The following is an 18,185-nucleotide window of genomic DNA, read 5'->3' on the forward strand; positions in this document are numbered from 1 at the left end:
GGTGGATTTATTTGAAAGGGCAGCGGGCGCTTTCCATGGTGCTGAATGGCTGTTAAAATGCAGTGTTCCTTTGAAAGTGTTTCAGAATTCCTACAAGCAACCCGCGAAATGTTGTCCAGCAGCGCTCAAAACTTCGCTTATCTCCTCGCTCACCGCACGCGCTCAAACGGTGGAGTTTGTTAGTGCGTTGCTTGAAACGCCGGCTGCCTGTGGCTATTGGAAAAAAGGCTTCTGAAATCCCAGTCTCACCATTGGCAATGCAAAAGCAGGAGGGACCGGAACAAGGACAAGAGCGCAATTCACCTGTGCTTCGGGAGGTTGCCGAGCAGTGTGGTTTCTGCTCTACAGAGAGAAGACGCAATTCGAACCGTTCACTTGTTGTATTGTGACATGAGAAAAGTGTCGGTAGCCATGATCTCAACGTGCTGGTGAAACCGGAGAAGATGTTTTTTATTTCAGTCCCACTGCACAACTTCTAAAACAAAAAACAATAATTAATCTTGTTTATCGTCCGCGAACGCTCAGATATTTCGCGCCACTCTCTCAGACGTCACACTTTCTCAAAAACTATAAACTGTTTGGAGTGAAAACAATGTCCCGCAAAAAGGCGGGTAAGGGCAAAAACGCCAACAGCAGTCCGACGACAGGCATCTCCACCGGAAACCAGAAGGGGGAAACTGGGAAGAGCACCGCAGGGACGGGGAGCGTGGTGCAGGCGAACGGTATGGTTCATCCGAGCAGACCCTCACTCAGCAACAGCAGCGAGTTTTATGACATCGCATTCAAGGTAAATGCACCTGAGCATTATGCTATGATAGCCATTATTTGTAAACAATAACATTAGGTCACTTTATTATTTTATCTCAGTAAATTGCTAGTTTGTTAGGCTATTATTATTCAACAACACATATCTATATATATAGGTGGTTGATGATGGGCTACACATGGCAGGTTGATGATGGGCTACATATGACAGGTTGATGATGGGCTACATACAGGTGATGATGGGCAGGTTGATGATGGGCTACACATGACAGGTTGATGGGGCTACACATGACAGTTTGATGGGCTACACATGGCAGGTTGATGGGCTACACATGACAGGTTGACAGGTTGGGCTACACATGACAGGTTGATGGGCTACACATGGCAGGTTGATAAGATAATACATGTAATGTGTGAATGTGCATCAAGCAAGTAGGCCAAGACCTAGGTTATCCTACATGTTTGAAAGGACTAATGAGATGTAAACATTATGTTGTGTATAACTTTAATCACCACAGTGACCTTTTGTGTTCACCTTGTCAAGCCTGGGGTGTTTTACAAGACCACAAAACACTCATTCATCAAACTGAGCTATTGCCTCTGCCACAGCTGTGTCACTAAAGACAATCAATAGCACCTCAGCAACCATTGACGGTCACATATGGGAGCAAGAGCCAACACATCTCATAATGTATTCTCTATTTGGCAGTTTTCTGTGTACTAGTGAAGCCGTGTCGTCTTAAGGCTAAACAACAGGTTGTGATGGCTGTCAATTCATCCTGCCACTGCTTCAAAGTTCTCTCTTCCTTACCCCATCTCTCTCTCTCTTCTCTCCTTTCTTATCCTTTTCCTCTCCTCTCTCACCATTTCCTTCTCTCTCTTTCCCTTTCTGTGCCAAGCCTAAATGTGTTGCCAAACTGTCTCCCCTCTGGCTGTCCCTCCGGTGATGTGCCCCTCTGTCTTTGAAGTGACTGATTTATTAGGACGAGCCAACTGATTAAACAAAGGGAAGCAGTGATTATTAGGAAGAGCCAACATGGTTTATTACCAATCCCCATCCTGTTGATGAGTCACTGTTAGTTAGGCTGTCTGAATGGTAGTCTATTTCTCTGATATACTCCTGTTGCTCCATTAAGAGTGAGGATATACTGAACCAAAATATCAATGCAACATGTAAAGTGTTGGTCTCATGTTTCATGAGCTGAAATGAAAGAGCATTTCGCCGTTGCCAAGATAATCTGTCCGCCTGACTGTTGTGGCATATCAATAAACTGATTAAACAGCATGTTCATTACACAGGTGCACCTCGTGCTGGGGGCAATATTAGGTCAACTTTGTGAACAGTGTCCCATGGTGGCGGTGGGGTTATGGTATGGGCAGGCATAAACTACAGACAACAAGAACAATTGCATTTTATACATGGCAATTTAAACGCACAGAGATACAGTGATGATCCTGAGGCCCATTGTTGTAGCAGTCATCTGCCGCCATCACCTCATGTTTCAGTTTGATAATGCATGGCCCCATGTCAAATGAATCTGTATACAATTCCTGGAAGACTGAAACTGTCCCAGTTCTTCCATGGCCTGCATACTCATCAGACATGTCACCCATTGAGCATTTTTGGGATGCCCTGGATCTGTGTACGGCAGCGTGTTTCAGTTCCTCCCAATAACCGGCAATTTCGCACAGCCATTGAAGAGGAGTGAAACAACATTCCACAATCAACAGCCTGATCAACTCTACGCAAAGGAGATGTGTTGTGCTGCACGAGGCAAATGGTGGTCACACCAGATACTGACTGGTTTTCTGATCCACGCCCCTTCCTTATTTTGAAGGTATCTGTGACCAACAGATGCATATCTGTATTCCCAGTCATGTGAAATCCATAGATAAAATCAAATGTATTTATATAGCCCTTCGTACATCAGCTGATATCTCAAAGTGCTGTACAGAAACCCAGCCTAACACCCCAAACAGCAAGCAATGCAGGTGTAGAAGCACGGTGGCTAGGAAAAACTCCTTAGAAAGGCCAAAACCTAGGAAGAAACCTAGAGAGGAACCAGGCTTTGAGGGGTGGCCAGTCCTCTTCTGGCGGTGCCGGGTAGAGATTATAACAGAACATGGCCAAGATGTTCAAATGTTCATAAATGACCAGCATGGTCAAATAATAATAATCACAGTAGTTGTCGAGGGTGCAACAAGTCAGCACCTCAGGAGTAAATGTCAGTTGGCTTTTCATAGCCGATTATTAAGAGTATCTCTACCGCTCCTGCTGTCTCTAGAGAGTTGAAAACAGCAAGTCTGGGACAGGTAGCACGTCCGGTAAACAGGTCAGGATTCCATAGCCGCAGGCAGAACAGTTGAAACTGGAGCAGCAGCGTGGACTGGGGACAGCAACGAGTCATCATTCCAGGTAGTCCTGAGGCATGGTCCTAGGGCTCAGGTCATCCGAGAGAGAAAGAATTAGAGAGAGCATACTTAAATTCACACAGGACACCGGATAAGACAGGAGAAGTACTCCAGATATAACAAACTGACCCTAGCCCCCCGACACACAAACTGCTGCAGCATAAATACTGGAGGCTGAGCCAGGAGGGGTCAGGAGACACTGTGGCCCCATTCGATTAGGGCCTAATGAAACTTATTTCAATTGACTGATTTCCTTATATGAACTGTAACTCATTAAAATCATTGAAATTGTTGCGTTTTAATATTTTTGTTCAGTTTTGATGGAGCATGCTGACTGCAGGAATGTCCAACCGGCCTCGCAACCACACCCTTCTTTGTTTTAGTCAGTTAGAAATGTGGCAGCTCTTGAAAAGGATAGGCCTAGAGCAACAACCCAACCCCTGGAGAGAGTTACAGATTTACAAAATGTCATTCAATTTGGCACCCTTGAGACTATTACCCAGAAATACTCGCACAGTGGAGCTCATTTGTAGCATTTCACTCATTGCTCACCTCAGTTGAGCTCACAAGCATTATGCCAACTGGAGGCTGTTAATTTCATCATTCAAGCCCAAAAACAAGAGCCTTGAAGGATCACTTCACTTCAACTATATTTAGATATTTAGTTCATTATTCCACTGTTAATACATTCCCAAAACAATGAGCATGTCACAAGGTAGTTTTGCTCTGTCCTGAAAGTGCTCTATGATGAAGATGCGTTCAGTTTTTGAGTGAAATATCAGTTGAATCAACGGCTAAAACCAGTGTGGGAAAAAACTCCAATGTTCTGATGTTCGAGTCACTGACTCAAACATCAGAGAGAAGTTGAGTTTTCTGTGTGCTGAGGGAAACTCTGCTCATAGACACTGAGAGCGAAACCACAGCGTTTTCCAGTCACTTTACTGGGCCAGGAATGAGATGTAGCCTGCACCCTACAAAAGGGTTTGATTTGCGGTGCGCCACTGGATCCGCTGTGTGCGGGGGCTGGCGGCCTGCGAGAGCCTGCTTTATTACAGCTCATCTGTGCTGAGGCAGCTGCCATATGTCACTCACTGTACACTCTGTAGAGCAGCGCATAGTCTGGGAGATGATTAACAGAGGAAAAACAGGGTACTTCACTTCCTGCTCTATTCACTCTGCCTGGGTCTGTTTAAAATACTGCTGTTTTAAGTGGGAGACAGAGAGTAAAAGACAGGAGAGGATGAAAGAACAGAGGAGGAGATGAGAGGGGAAGAGAGAAGAGGGGTAGATAAGGATAAGAGAGGATGTGGGAACAGGAGAGAAGATTAGAGGAATGAAGATGCCACTGAGATTTTATCAACCTGACCTGACCTGGCTAGATCTCTACTGCATCTCTACTGATTACACTAAACACATCAACTCTATAATGTCATTAGGCCCCAGAAAGAGGGGAATGTGTGCAGCAGGACACTCTCACACACGCACAGGCACATAATTCAGTATTGCTATCTGACCAAAATTAAGAGCAGAACCTAATTTCCAGATGCCCAGTCACACTCATCTCTACTGGCCAAACACCAACATGTCGAGACCGCTTTAATCCATTTATTATAAGGTTTAATGAGAATCTAATAATAATGCTGAACAAAACAAATGACCAGATGTGCAATAATGTCTAGGTGACTTCCTTATGGCCACTTGTGGTCCTGATGTTTACCTGTGTTAAGAGACTGACCCAAAGTCACATAAGTGATTGGAGTTATAATGGTTGGCTAGAGGTCTGATATCTCCTGTAGTGAACATAGCCATTGTGTACAGCAGTGATTCTTAACCTGGATTCTTAACCTGGAGTATGGATGGAACAACGCTGGCTGGAACAACCCGGCTGGAACAACGCGGCTGGGACAACGCGGCTGGAACAACCCGGCTGGGACAACCCGGCTGGAACAACGCGGCTGGGACAACGCGGCTGGAACAACCCGGCTGGAACAACGCGGCTGGAACAACCCGGCTGGGACAACCCGGCTGGGACAACGCGGCTGGAACAACCCGGCTGGAACAACGCGGCTGGAACAACCCGGCTGGGACAACCCGGCTGGGACAACCCGGCTGGGACAACCCGGCTGGGACAACGCGGCTGGAACAACGCGGCTGGAACAACCCGGCTGGGACAACCCGGCTGGAACAACGCGGCTGGGACAACCCGGCTGGTACAACCCGGCTGGGACAACCCGGCTGGGACAACGCGGCTGGTACAACGCGGCTGGGACAACCCGGCTGGGACAACCCGGCTGGGACAACGCGGCTGGGACAACCCGGCTGGGACAACCCGGCTGGGACAACGCGGCTGGTACAACGCGGCTGGGACAACCCGGCTGGGACAACCCGGCTGGGACAACGCGGCTGGAACAAACCGGCTGGAACAACGCGCTGGAACAACCTGGGACGGCTGGAACAACGCGGCTGGAACAACGCGGCTGGAACAACGCGGCTGGAACAACGCGGCTGGAACAAACTCCCTCACGACGCCAGGACAGCGGAGTCAATCACCACCTTCCGGAGACACCTGAAACCCCACCTCTTCAAGGAATACCTAGGATAGGATAAATTGTTCCTTCTCACCCCCCCCAGCTAAATGATTTAGATGCACTATTGTAAAGTGGCTGTTCCACTGGATGTCAGAAGGTGAATTCACCAATTTGTAAGTCGCTCTGGATAAGAGCGTCTGCTAAATGACTTAAATGTAAATGTAACGCGGCTGGAACAACGCGGCTGGAACAACGCGGCTGGGACAACGCGGCTGGGACAACGCGGCTGGGACAACGCGGCTGGGACAACGCGGCTGGGACAACGCGGCTGGGACAACGGGGCTGGGACAACGCGGCTGGGACAACGCGGCTGGGACAACGCGGCTGGGACAACGCTGGCTGGGACAACGCGGCTGGGACACACAACACAACAACGCGGCTGGGACAACGCGGCTGGGACAACGGGGCTGGGACAACGCGGCTGGGAAACGCGGCTGGGGCTACGCGGCTGGAACAACGCGGCTGGAACAATGCGGCTGGGACACACCAATATGTTGTGATCAGGGACGTTATGAGGGAGGAGATTGGGGGTTGTGCTGAAATACTATTGAACTGTTTTGTCTCTCTGGGGAAGTGTGCTGGAACCTGTCATGTTCAGTTTGTCCTTGTTACATTGAGACAAAGGGAATGTTCACTTACTGTTTAACCTTCCTTTGTGCAGCTTTGTGGGATGTGTGTTAAAACCCCTTTCATTCAGTTTGTCCCTCTTGCTGTGCTGTAGGTGATGCTGGTGGGAGACTCCGGTGTGGGGAAGACCTGTCTGCTGGTGCGCTTCAAAGACGGAGCCTTCCTGGCAGGAAGCTTCATCTCTACTGTGGGCATCGACTTCAGGGTGAGTGGGGATGGATAATACATGGACACACACACACGTTTCTATAAAAAGGGTAACGTTCAATCAATGTCCTTCATACCTCATATTTGTATATAAAATGGGTCCATTCCTGGCTGAACTTTTAATAGATTTTTTCCGGAACAGAGCTTTTCCTGTGTCCTTAAGCCCTGCGGCTGGAAGTGTTTCCTCTGTGGATACCAGTCTCTCTCTGGAAGACCTATCGATTCTTAAATTAGTTTGACATGCTTTCATTTAGGAACCGTCCCCTGCTGATTGGCATCTCCTCTCCTGTGCCAAATCCACGGCCCCCCATGGGCAGAAAGAAATACATCTAGGAATGAGTCTTGGTTCTGGAATTTAATTTCCAATGAGTCTGGGGGGAGGGGGGGGTGTTTATGTGTGTGTCAGTGGAGGCTGCTGAGGTGAGGACGGCTGATAATAATGGCTGGAATGCAGTGATATGTTTGAAGTATTTGATACCATTCCACCTATACTGTTCCAGCCATTACCACGAGCCCGTCCTCCCCAATTAAGGTGCCACCAGCCTCCTGTGGTGTGTATGTGTGCCTGCATTTGTGCGTGTGTGTGCATGTGTGTTGTTCCTGGTTGGTTTCTCCTTCATTGTGTTTCTGTATTGCTTAATGATGTAATGCTACTGCACTGCTTTTGTTAATCTCTTTTCAGTACGTTTAACCTCGGACCCTATAGACTCAAGGCTAGTGCAAGCTATAGCCCTTAAAGCCTTTCCTTTAGAGTGGTCACACATGCTGTAGCATTATCTGACTAGCCACAGCGGCTCTGAACTCCTAACATAAAGGCTTACTGCCTGGTCTGCTCATGTCATATTGATTGGTTATTTAATTGTGTTGCTGCGCTGTGAGACCCTCGTGATTACGTTTTCACCCTCAAGGTTCTCCCTGGCTCTCCTCTGCATGGCCTCTTGGTAAACCGTTCCTCTACTGGATCTCATCCAGCTTGTAAAACCTTTGTGATTCACACCATAAAACCTTCCCATTCAATCCTATTAAATCAAATGTATTTCATTGCCATTATATTTCAAATCCTTTGTCATTATTACCCTCAAGGTTCTCCCTGGCTCCCCTCTGCATGGCCTCTTGTTACAGTACGACAGTTCCTCTACAGCAGGGTTCATCAACTAGATTCATCCAGCGTGTAAAACCTTTACGATTCACACCAAGGAAATTGAATGAATATAACTGATATTCAAGTAATTATATTTCTATGTTTCACTATTTCTCATAAAATGGTCACAGTTGTGGCTTTTGTTGATTCTCATACTGGATGAACCTAGATATAGCAGGCATAGAACATTCATATCTCTACTGGGCCACACCATTTTTGCACCACTAGTGGTATTCTATATGTAATTTCATGCTGTAGAAACCACTCCCTCTGGCCATGTTAGTGCCTTCTCCATATACTATCATAATGCGTTGCAGGACTTGCTAAAAACAATCATAACTTATGTGTCAGCCTCTATGTTGGCTTTAAGTATGGGATGGATGTGTGTCTACAGTCTAAGTATGTGTGTTTATGCAGGAGAGAGAGAAGGGTATAAAATCTATCCTCATCAGTAAATGATGAGAGGGTCTGCTGTGGCAGAAGGCCATCCACGGGTGGTGGGGGGGATTGTTTACCTTGCTGCGATTGGCTGAAAGGCCTGGTCTGCGTCCCAAATGCCACCCTATTCCCTACACAGTACACTGCTTTTGCCCATAGGGCTCTGGTTAAAGGTAGTGCTCCATGTAGGGTAGTGCTCCATGTAGGGTAGTGCTCCATGTAGGGTAGTGCTCCATGTAGGGTAGTGCTCCATGTAGGGTAGTGTTCCATGTAGGGTAGTGCTCCATGTAGGGTAGTGCTCCATGTAGGGTAGTGCTCCATGTAGGGTAGTGTTCCATGTAGGGTAGTGCTCCATGTAGGGTAGTGTTCCATGTAGGGTAGTGCTCCATGTAGGGTAGTGCTCCATGTAGGGTAGTGTTCCATGTAGGGTAGTGCTCCATGTAGGGTAGTGCTCCATGTAGGGTAGTGCTCCATGTAGGGTAGTGCTCCATGTAGGGTAGTGTTCCATGTAGGGTAGTGCTCCATGTAGGGTAGTGCTCCATGTAGGGTAGTGTTCCATGTAGGGTAGTGCTCCATGTAGGGTAGTGCTCCATGTAGGGTAGTGCTCCATGTAGGGTAGTGCTCCATGTAGGGTAGTGCTCCATGTAGGGTAGTGCTCCATGTAGGGTAGTGCTCCATGTAGGGTAGTGCTCCATGTAGGACACAGACCAGGAGATTGCTCTGTGCTTGATTGCTCTGGCCTCTGGAGTGCCTGGATCATGACAGACCCCGTAAATGATTTCTCAGACTCCCGTTAGCAGGTCATGGACAGCGGCTCTGAATGGGAGGTGTGTGTCTGGTCCCATAGTGTGTGTTTGTGGGCGTAAATGACTTTAGACTTCTGCTATTGAAATGTTTTCAGTTGAGCTCCCAGAGACCTGGTGAAATGGACATCTGATGCTTTCTTCATCTCACAGTTCAATGGCGTTTGTAGCAATTTGCATTGTGTATCAGATAGCTTTTTCAGGGAGGGATATGTCTCCTTTTGTATCATAAAAACACCTCACAGTCACACACAGACAAACAAACATGCACACATGCATGCACACACACAGACACTAATCTGACATTTTGGTAAAACATACTGGTGGAAATAATTTCCTATGTAACAGTAACTTTTAAATAGACCAGGAAGACACAGCGGTACATTGCACTAGTTCAACCACAACCACATACTGACCCAAATCTGTAGTGATACGTTATGTTTCCATGACGACATCACAGTATTGAGCGATTATATAGAGGTCTACTGAGTGGCTCAGTTGTCTTATCTTACAGAAGACCTCAGCAACAAACTTCAGAGTGAAATAATCTGCTGTTCTAGAACTTTGTAAAGACTTAAGCTGTCATAGCTCCAGGATCTCTGGAAGTTCAAAATCTCTGCGGTTTTGAAATGTCTTTGTTGAGTCACATCCTTGTACCTCCAGGAAGGGCAGGTGTAGAGAAATGTACCCAGGGACCCAGTATGTCGATGGACGTGGAGATTGTGGGCATCGTCCTGGGAGTCATAGGATTAATCACCACCATTGTAGTGTGTGCACTCCCCACCTGGATGGAGACGACCTTCACAGCAGCTATCTTTGTCACCACGGAGGTGGTCTGGGACGGCCTGTGGATAAGCTGTGTGAAAAGGAGCACGAGCCACATTCAGTGTGAAGTCTACGACTCCATGCCAAGCTCCGCATGGAGCTCCAACCTGCAGGCCACCAGAGCCATGACCATCATGGCTATTATCCTGGGGATTCTGGGAGTCATGGTCTCCATGGTCGGGCACAAGACCACCAACTACATTAAGGGCAAGATATACAAGTTGATCATTATAACAGGAATATTCTTCATCCTGGCCGGATTTCTCATCCTCATTCCTGTCTCCTGGAAGGCCAGGGAAATCCTCAGCGACTCCTCCAATAAGTTGACTAGAGAGAAGAGGGAACTGGGGGGAGCGCTCTACTTCGGCTGGGGGGCTGCAGCCTTTCTCCTGATTGGAGGGGCCATACTTAGCAGAACTCTGTATACAAGTGGAACAGAGGTCGCGGCCATCACCACGGGGGTCATAGGATGGATAATCTCCATGGTGACCTGGTCATGTGCTTTAGGAATGTTAGACCTTCTGCAGTACAGAAGGAAACTGATTGTATCCTTCTCCTCCTTCTCCTTTATGCTCGGGCTGATATTATTTATAGGGCTGATATTCTTCCTCTACAGATCAAAGTGCACTAACTGCATCAAGAGGAATCCGTCTAAAGCCGAAGTGATTAACTTTATTGGACTATTGTTCATCATGGCTGGTTTAACCCAGCTGATCTTTACCTCCTTTGTTGCCTTCGACTTGACACAAAACCCTGACAACTTCCTGCAGAGTAATGGCCTTATGTTTTCAGCTGAACCCGTTAGGTGGGCTGCTTCAATGCTTCTAATAGGAGGGACTATACTCTGCTGCTGCTGCTGCTTTAAAAAGAAAAGCCTGAGTTGATCATTGACTCTATTGGCCTAAACCGTATCTTACATGTTAGTGAATCTGAGAGAAGCAAATAGTTGTAAGTAATTAGATGATTGGTGATGGATACGCTTCATGGTCTGGACCCACACTGGACCCTGCAGGGTAAGATTGCCCACCACTTGTCCAAACACTTGAAAGGTAGATGTCAGCATGTTGTATAGGGCTGACTGAGGTGGAATGTTTTATAGGTTGTGGAACTGACTCCAAAATCCATTGTTTTTCCATTATTCTGAATAATAAATGCTGTTATTATTCAACTCCTGTGCTGTCTCCTGACTTCATTTGTTCATTGGGTGGAACTATGTTCTTCCTCATAGCTCGGGTTGTTTCTGGACAGGGATAACATGTCTCATCAAGGTGTAGCTGTAGACACTGGGGTTTTTAGTTGATCACGCAGATGTATATTGAACTAGTTGATACCCACATAGCTGAACATCAACTCTCTCTCTCTCTGTATCACCCTCTCCCCATTCTATATTTCCCCTTTTTCTCTTTCCTACCTCCCTGACTCTCCCTTTATCCCTCCATTATGTAACTGTTGCCTCTCCAGTGTCAGGGCTAGGTTCATGTCCAGGATGGTGCAACTCAATATTAGGAAGGTGTTCCTAATGTTTGGTATTCTCTGTGTTCTGCCTCTTTAAGAGCAGAATGCTGATTAATGTCCAACATGCATTTTAAATGTTGCTAGATTTTTGTTGTGGTTATGTAAGCTTGTTTCAGCTCCTATTTTCTATTGGTTTAGGACGCTCCCAGGCATGCTCTCCCAGGAGGGTTTTGGTTTGGTTACATAAGAGAGGGATACTGATTGATGCAATTAATTGTGTTTTTATTTATTTTATTCATTAATTTCTTATATAATCTGCATACTCTGTTTATTAAGAAGAACATAAACAAATCTGTTATTGACGAGAAAGAGAGAGGCAGTGGCTGCTGCAGCTTCCTGGCACATCTTCAATAGGAAAGACAACATTTCAATGATTGTCGTTCGTATAATTAATTTTCCTTTATGAAATAGGTTATCAAACTACTCATGTGACAGCGAATGAAGAGTGAGGGAGTGAGGGGGGTGGGCACTTCTAGTCCATATTTAGTCTCAACTGTGGTTGCTGGGCAATGTTTCTGCAGCGAGGTTAGAACTGGTTTCTGGTTTCAAGCCCTTGTAATTACGAAGAATGCTAGATGCATAATGTGTCCAGATTTGACCTGATTCTAGACACTTTATGATGCGTCTCCAATTTCCACCTGGTTTATTAGGCAGCAGATTGCCATTTCCACCTGGTTTATTAGGCAGCAGATTGCCATTTCCACCTGGTTTATTAGGCAGCAGATTGCCATTTCCATTTGGTTTATTAGGCAGCAGATTGCCATTTCCACATGGTTTATTAGGCAGCAGATTGCCATTTCCATTTGGTTTATTAGGCAGCAGATTGCCATTTCCACGTGGTTTATTAGGCAGCAGATTGCCATTTCCACGTGTGTGTTTTTGCATTTTTTATTTTTTATTTTATTTTACCTTTATTTAACCTTTATTTAACCAGGCAAGTCAGTTAAGAACACATTCTTATTTTCAATGACGGCCTGGGAACAGTGGGTTAACTGCCTGTTCAGGGGCAGAACGACAGATTTGTACCTTGTCAGCTCGGGGGTTTGAACTCGCAACCTTCCGGTTACTAGGCCAACGCTCTAACCACTAGGCTACCCTGCCGCCCCAGGGTAGCCTATTTGTGCAAGCGAAAGTGCAATATTCCAATGAGAGAAATTGGAGGAAGCTAAGTTGTTGTGTATGCATCTGTCTGTTGTCTCACCAAGCACTCAAAGCACATCAATCAATGACTTTATGGACAGACTCGGAGTTGGTCCAGATGTGAACATTATGTATTAGACTGTCAGACGCTCCAGTCAGGCTCATCAACTCTGTTACCAACAGATACAAGCAATCAATGTTTCAACCTATCAATGTGCTGCACACACACACACACACTCACTCACTGTTCTCCTCACATTGTGATTGTTCTCATCCATCATTGTCTGAGAGTTGAAACATTGTCACGTCACTTCAGTTATTCTCCAGATTGCACTTTGGATATTTATATATCTCATTGCTGAGAATAATATGTGTGAGGAGGAGTGGAAGACGGTTGTTGACTCCCCAAAGATACTGGTGGGGAAATGGAATCATACAGTATCTCATCAACAGCAGTAAATCCCATAGCAACACATTACAGCAGAGAGAAACTATACCGTCTTGCCGAATTTGATCAATTTGGCTTGGTCTAACTGGTATTTGTTCAGTGCAAACCAGGATAGAAATAGCATGTTTTATTTGAAATACTTTAGAAGCATTTGATTTAGTTTGTCTGGTATAATGGAACCAATAAAACAGTCCTTTCAGGTAAGCTAAATCAAGCGCACCTAAATATTTCAAAGAAAACAACAAATTTAAAATGTTCAACCCAGGTCTGCACTCAGTGCACCGAATACTATCAACATTAGCATTTACCCTTACATGTCTTCAACTTGAGCGAGAGGAGTTGATAATTCCCTTAACAACCAATATTCCCATGACAACCATAATGGGTCAAGGAAATGTCCCCATTGGATGGCAACAGCGGTGGGTGCGTACGTCCTCTTAAAAGGCATTGAGGGAAAGGAAGGATGAGAGCATGAAAAGACACAAGGGAGAGGTGGAGAGCAGATTGTATAGAGCAATATCCTGTTTCTCTCCTCTTCTCCTTCTCCCCTCTTCTCCTCTTTCCAAGCCAAATAACAACCTCTTCTGATGGGCTCTATGTTTATTACTGATTTGTTGTTGAGCGTCAGACTCTCTCGCTCTCCCTCCCTACCTCCCCATTTCTTTGTATAATCTACCTCACCTCTTCTCCTGTGTAGAAGTAAACTCTCTCAATCCTACTGCTCTCATTCAAACGCACAAACGCTAGTCGGATCCTGTTGGGGAAAAAAAGTCAGCTTCTAACTGCATAAATCTGTCTTTCCCTCCCTGAGTGACATCTCCTGGCATTATACAGCTACGTCCCAAATGATACCCTGTTCCCTATTCAGTGCATTACCTTTCACTGGGGCCCATAGGGACACAGCCTAGATGTATGCCTTTCGGGACGAGACAAATGTTCTGTTTCATCATGTATAAAGTCGGTTGGTTAAAAGGTATCAGTGGAATTGATGGAAGCTCATGTGGATCTGAGATCAAAGCTGGGGTTCTGGGCCCGTATCCAGAGAAATCGTGCTGATCTAGGAACAGATCCCCTCCTGTCCTTGTAATCATATTCATTATGACCTAAAAGGCTGAACTAGTCCTAGAACAGCGCTCCTATTCTGAGACAACCCTGGTGGTGTTTCTTGTTATGCATCCCTATAGGCATTTTGATAGTCTTCACAGAGACCAGTGTTGTTAGTGGCGGTCCACAAGAAACGTTCCCAATCACCAAGTCCCCTTGATTAGACTACTTGTCTGTCTTGTTCTCATTCAGGTCCTGCTGGGTATGTCAGGAGCTTGACCTCTCTTGTCCTTAGACATATGTCTCTTCAACTGTTGTCATGTCCAGTGTCTCTCCTTGGTTGAGTGCATGAATGTTTTTCTATTGACAGCTGTTGTATTTATGTACACCTGTGTGTGAGAGAGCGGCGTCTGTCGATGCATGTGTTTGTTCATCACCATCTCTGATTAGAGTGCAAGGCCACTGTTGACCTCGGTGGCTGTCGTCCCTTCCCTTGATCCCAGCCTTTCTGAGCTTGTGTGTAATAGTTCAGTCTATATCGACATGCGTGGCATTTCTAATGATCTGTGGTGTGTCTGTGGTGACAGGTCATACATTTACATGTTAGTCATTTAGCAACTCTCCTTCCGTGGCCTCCAACTGCTCTTAAATGCAAGTAAAACTAAATACATGCTCTTCAACCGATCCCTGCCTGCCCATCTAGCATCACTACTCTGGACAGTTCGGACTTACAATGTGTGGACAACTACAAATACCTTGGTGTCTGGTTAGAATGTAAACTCTCCTTCCAGACTCACATTAAGCATCTCTAATCCAAAATTATATCTAAAATCGGCTTCCCATTTCGCAAAAAAAGCATCCTTCACTCATGCTGCCAAACAACCTCGTAAAACTGACTAATCTACCGATCCTTGACTTCGGTGACATCATTTACAAAATAGCCTCCAACACTACTCAGCAAATTGTATGCAGTCTATCACAGTGCCATCCGTTTTGTCACCAAAGCCCACCACTACTACCCACCACTGCGACCTGTGCTCTCGTTGGCTGGCCCTCACTTCATATTTGTCGCCAAGCCCACTGGCTCCAGGTCATCTATAAGTCTTTTTGGGGGAAAGCCCCACCTTATCTCAGCTCACTGGTCACCATAGCAGCACCCATCCGCAGCACACGCTCCAGCAGGTATATTTCACTGGCCAAATCAAATCAAATGTTATTTGTCACATACACATGGTTAGCAGATGTTAATGCGAGTGTAGTGAAATGCTTGTGCTTCTAGTTCCGACAATGCAGTAATAACCAACAAGTAATCTGACTAACAATTCCAAAACTACTGTCTTATACACAAGTGTAAGGGGATAAAGAATATGTACATAAGGATATATGAATGAGTGATGGTACAGAGCAGCATAGGCAAGATACAATAGATGTTATCGAGTACAGTATATACATATGAGATGAGTATAAAAACAAAGTGGCATAGTTAAAGTGGCTAGTGATACATGTATTACATAAAGATGCAGTGGATGATATAGAGTACAGTATATACATATACATATGAGATGAATAATGTAGGGTATGTAAACATTATATTAGGTAGCATTGTTTAAAGTGGCTAGTGATATATTTTACATCATTTCCCATCAATTCCCATTATTGAAGTGGCTGGAGTTGAGTCAGTGTGTTGGCAGCAGCCACTCAATGTTAGTGGTTGCTGTTTAACAGTCTGATGGCCTTGAGATAGAAGCTGTTTTTCAGTCTCTCGGTCCTAGCTTTGATGCACCTGTACTGCACCTGTACACCCCCAAAGGCAATTCCTCAGTTGGTCACCTTTCCTTCCAGTTCTCTGCTGCCAATGACTGGAATGAATTGCAAAAATCACTGAAGCTGGAGACTCATATCTCCCTCACTCATATCTCCCTCACTAACTTTACATCAATGCGTAAGCTGTCAGAGCAGCTTACTGATCATTGCACCTGTACATAGCCATCTGTAAACAGTCCACCCAACTACCTCATCCCCATATTATTTTTTTGCACCTTTCCACCTCAGTATCTCTACTTGCACATCTATGACTCCAGTGTTTAATTGCTAAATTGTAATTATTTTGCTACTATGGCCTATTTATTGCCTTACCTCCCAGATAATCTTACTACATTTGCACTCACTGTATATAGACCTTTCTATTGTGTTATTGACTATATGTTTGTTTACTCCATGTGTAACTCTGTGTTTGTGTTGCACTGCTTTGCTTTATCTTGGCCAGGTCGCAGTTGTAAATGAGAACTTATTCTCAACTGTCCTACCTGGTTAAATAAAGGTGAAATAAAATAAATAAAAAGACACTCTTATCCAGAGCCACTTACAGTTAGTGTATTCATCTTAAAATAGTTGCGGTGAGACAACCACATGTCACAATGGTACTAAGTACATTCTTCCTCAATAAAGTAGTTATCAGCAAGTTTCCCATAGGATAACTATTGCCCTCCCCCTCCCTCTCCCCCTTGGGGATAGATTACCTGGATCGTGTTCATTAGGGCATACAATGGAAAACGTTTTGTAGTGGGAAAATGAAAACTATTTTCTTATTGGACAAGTGTCTGGGTAGTCCCTCTGTGTCAATCCTTTTACATCTGTTTGGTGCCGAATGAACGCAACCCTGATGGTTGACATCAATGCCATAATCCTCCTGGCATTGGCTCCTCCATCTTGGACAAGGAGGCTAGAAGTGTCTAGCTGCTTGTCCTTAGACTACCCCACCTATAGGTCAATCTAGCTCTGAGTTGTTCCTGATATGTGGTTGTCTCCTTATGCAGTCCAATAAGAAAATAGTTTTCATTTTCATTCCAGTCATTGGCTCAGAGAACTGGAAGGAAAGATGACCAAATGAGGAATTGCCTTTGGGGGTGACCAGTGAAATATACCTGCTGGACAACTCTGGGCCCTTATAGGTAATGCCTCTGACCTGTTGGCCCTAACAAACCCAGAAGAACAAAACACTTACCACAGGGAAAGGTTTTCTTTTATCCGAACAGTTGCAGGCACTACGGCACTCCAGTGTCAGATAATTAATACTACTTTAGCGGTCACAAAACACTTTTAGTGCATTATATCTGTCAGTGGAGCTTTTATACACTGGAGCAGTCACAGAGAAGCGTTGTCTTAGTGATGGACTGTAGGGCTGGTCTTTTACACTGCTGCAGGTGTCCTGGGGATCTAACTGTCCGCCCTATAGAGACCAGCCATGGAGGTGGATAAAGGGCTCCCCCAGCTATCTTTGCCATCGACTCTTTCTACAGTCTAAGTGAGGTGGGGGTCTCTGTGATCTAGGACACCATGGCCATTATAGATGCTAGGTTTTGCAGTGTGTTCTGGATGTCTCAATGTTTGTTACTGTTAGCGTTGCCTGGGTCTGATTTAGTAACTTGTCGAGTGAGATACTGACTAACAGATAAAGATATGCACTGACTGACCTCTGTGAGGATATCTGGGGCCTTCTGTGCAGTTTATAGGATCGGTATATCATGTTCCTGTGATTCTTAAATGTTGCAATACTTTGCAGAATTGGAACATACTCAAGTGTCAGATGTGTTGATCTATCAAGTGGCTCCTGCGATAGATCATCAGGGGCCCTGTTCCCCGGCACCTCGGGGCTTCAGAGTACGAAGTGGATGAGCAGAGGGCGTGTTGTGTAGAATCGATCTCTCCTCCCTTCTTTCTCCCCTTGTTCAGATGAGACCGAACAGAGCTTAGCACATTCTGACAGGGAAGTTGCAGCTGTTAGTATATTGGAGTGTATGTTTAGTAGCCATGGGAACCAGACCTGTCTGTGTTCTCATTCTACTCCTTACCAGGTGCAACTCCTTTTCATATGCCAAACATGTATGTTTAGGATATATTTTTAGGTCATTCTGCTGGAATTAATTGTGACAGGATCTGTGGAATGTTGACTTGTAGGTGAGTGCACTAGGCTAGTGTATGTGAGAGGTTTTGTGTGTCTGTCTCTATCCCCATGAGTATAAAGGCAATTGCTTTGCACCTGCAGGGTCTGTCTAAATGTCACGCTCACAGTTAGCCTTCCTCTTCCTACTACTCATCCTCTAATGATTCCTCCTCTCCCGGGTCACTCAATCTATCACCCCCATAAACACTCTCACACATACACTACAGAAGTGTCTTCCTTATTTTCCCATTCACTTTCTAAGGACACAGTCCATTTTGGCCCAACACAA

The 18,185-nt window shown here is 45.4% G+C and overlaps 2 protein-coding genes across 2 annotated transcripts in view; both read left to right on the forward strand.

The window, feature by feature from the left end:
- The first annotated feature begins 590 nt into the window (after window positions 1-590).
- Window positions 591-18,185, forward strand: part of LOC135553872 (ras-related protein Rab-26-like) — a 98,320-nt gene continuing 80,725 nt past the window's right edge. Inside the window, exons 1-2 of the mRNA XM_064985799.1 lie at window positions 591-787; window positions 6,487-6,597. Of these exons, the coding sequence (XP_064841871.1) occupies window positions 593-787; window positions 6,487-6,597 (306 nt within the window). The 5' untranslated portion in view covers window positions 591-592. The remainder of the gene's footprint in view (window positions 788-6,486; window positions 6,598-18,185) is intronic.
- Window positions 9,500-10,690, forward strand: LOC135554841 (claudin-3-like). Its single transcript, XM_064987284.1, has one exon. The coding sequence runs from the start codon at window positions 9,611-9,613 to the stop codon at window positions 10,688-10,690; it is 1,080 nt and encodes a 359-aa protein (XP_064843356.1). The 5' UTR covers window positions 9,500-9,610.

This window comes from Oncorhynchus masou, chromosome 14 (genome assembly GCF_036934945.1).
Source record: "Oncorhynchus masou masou isolate Uvic2021 chromosome 14, UVic_Omas_1.1, whole genome shotgun sequence".
In the NCBI taxonomy this organism is placed as follows: Eukaryota; Metazoa; Chordata; class Actinopteri; order Salmoniformes; family Salmonidae; genus Oncorhynchus; species Oncorhynchus masou.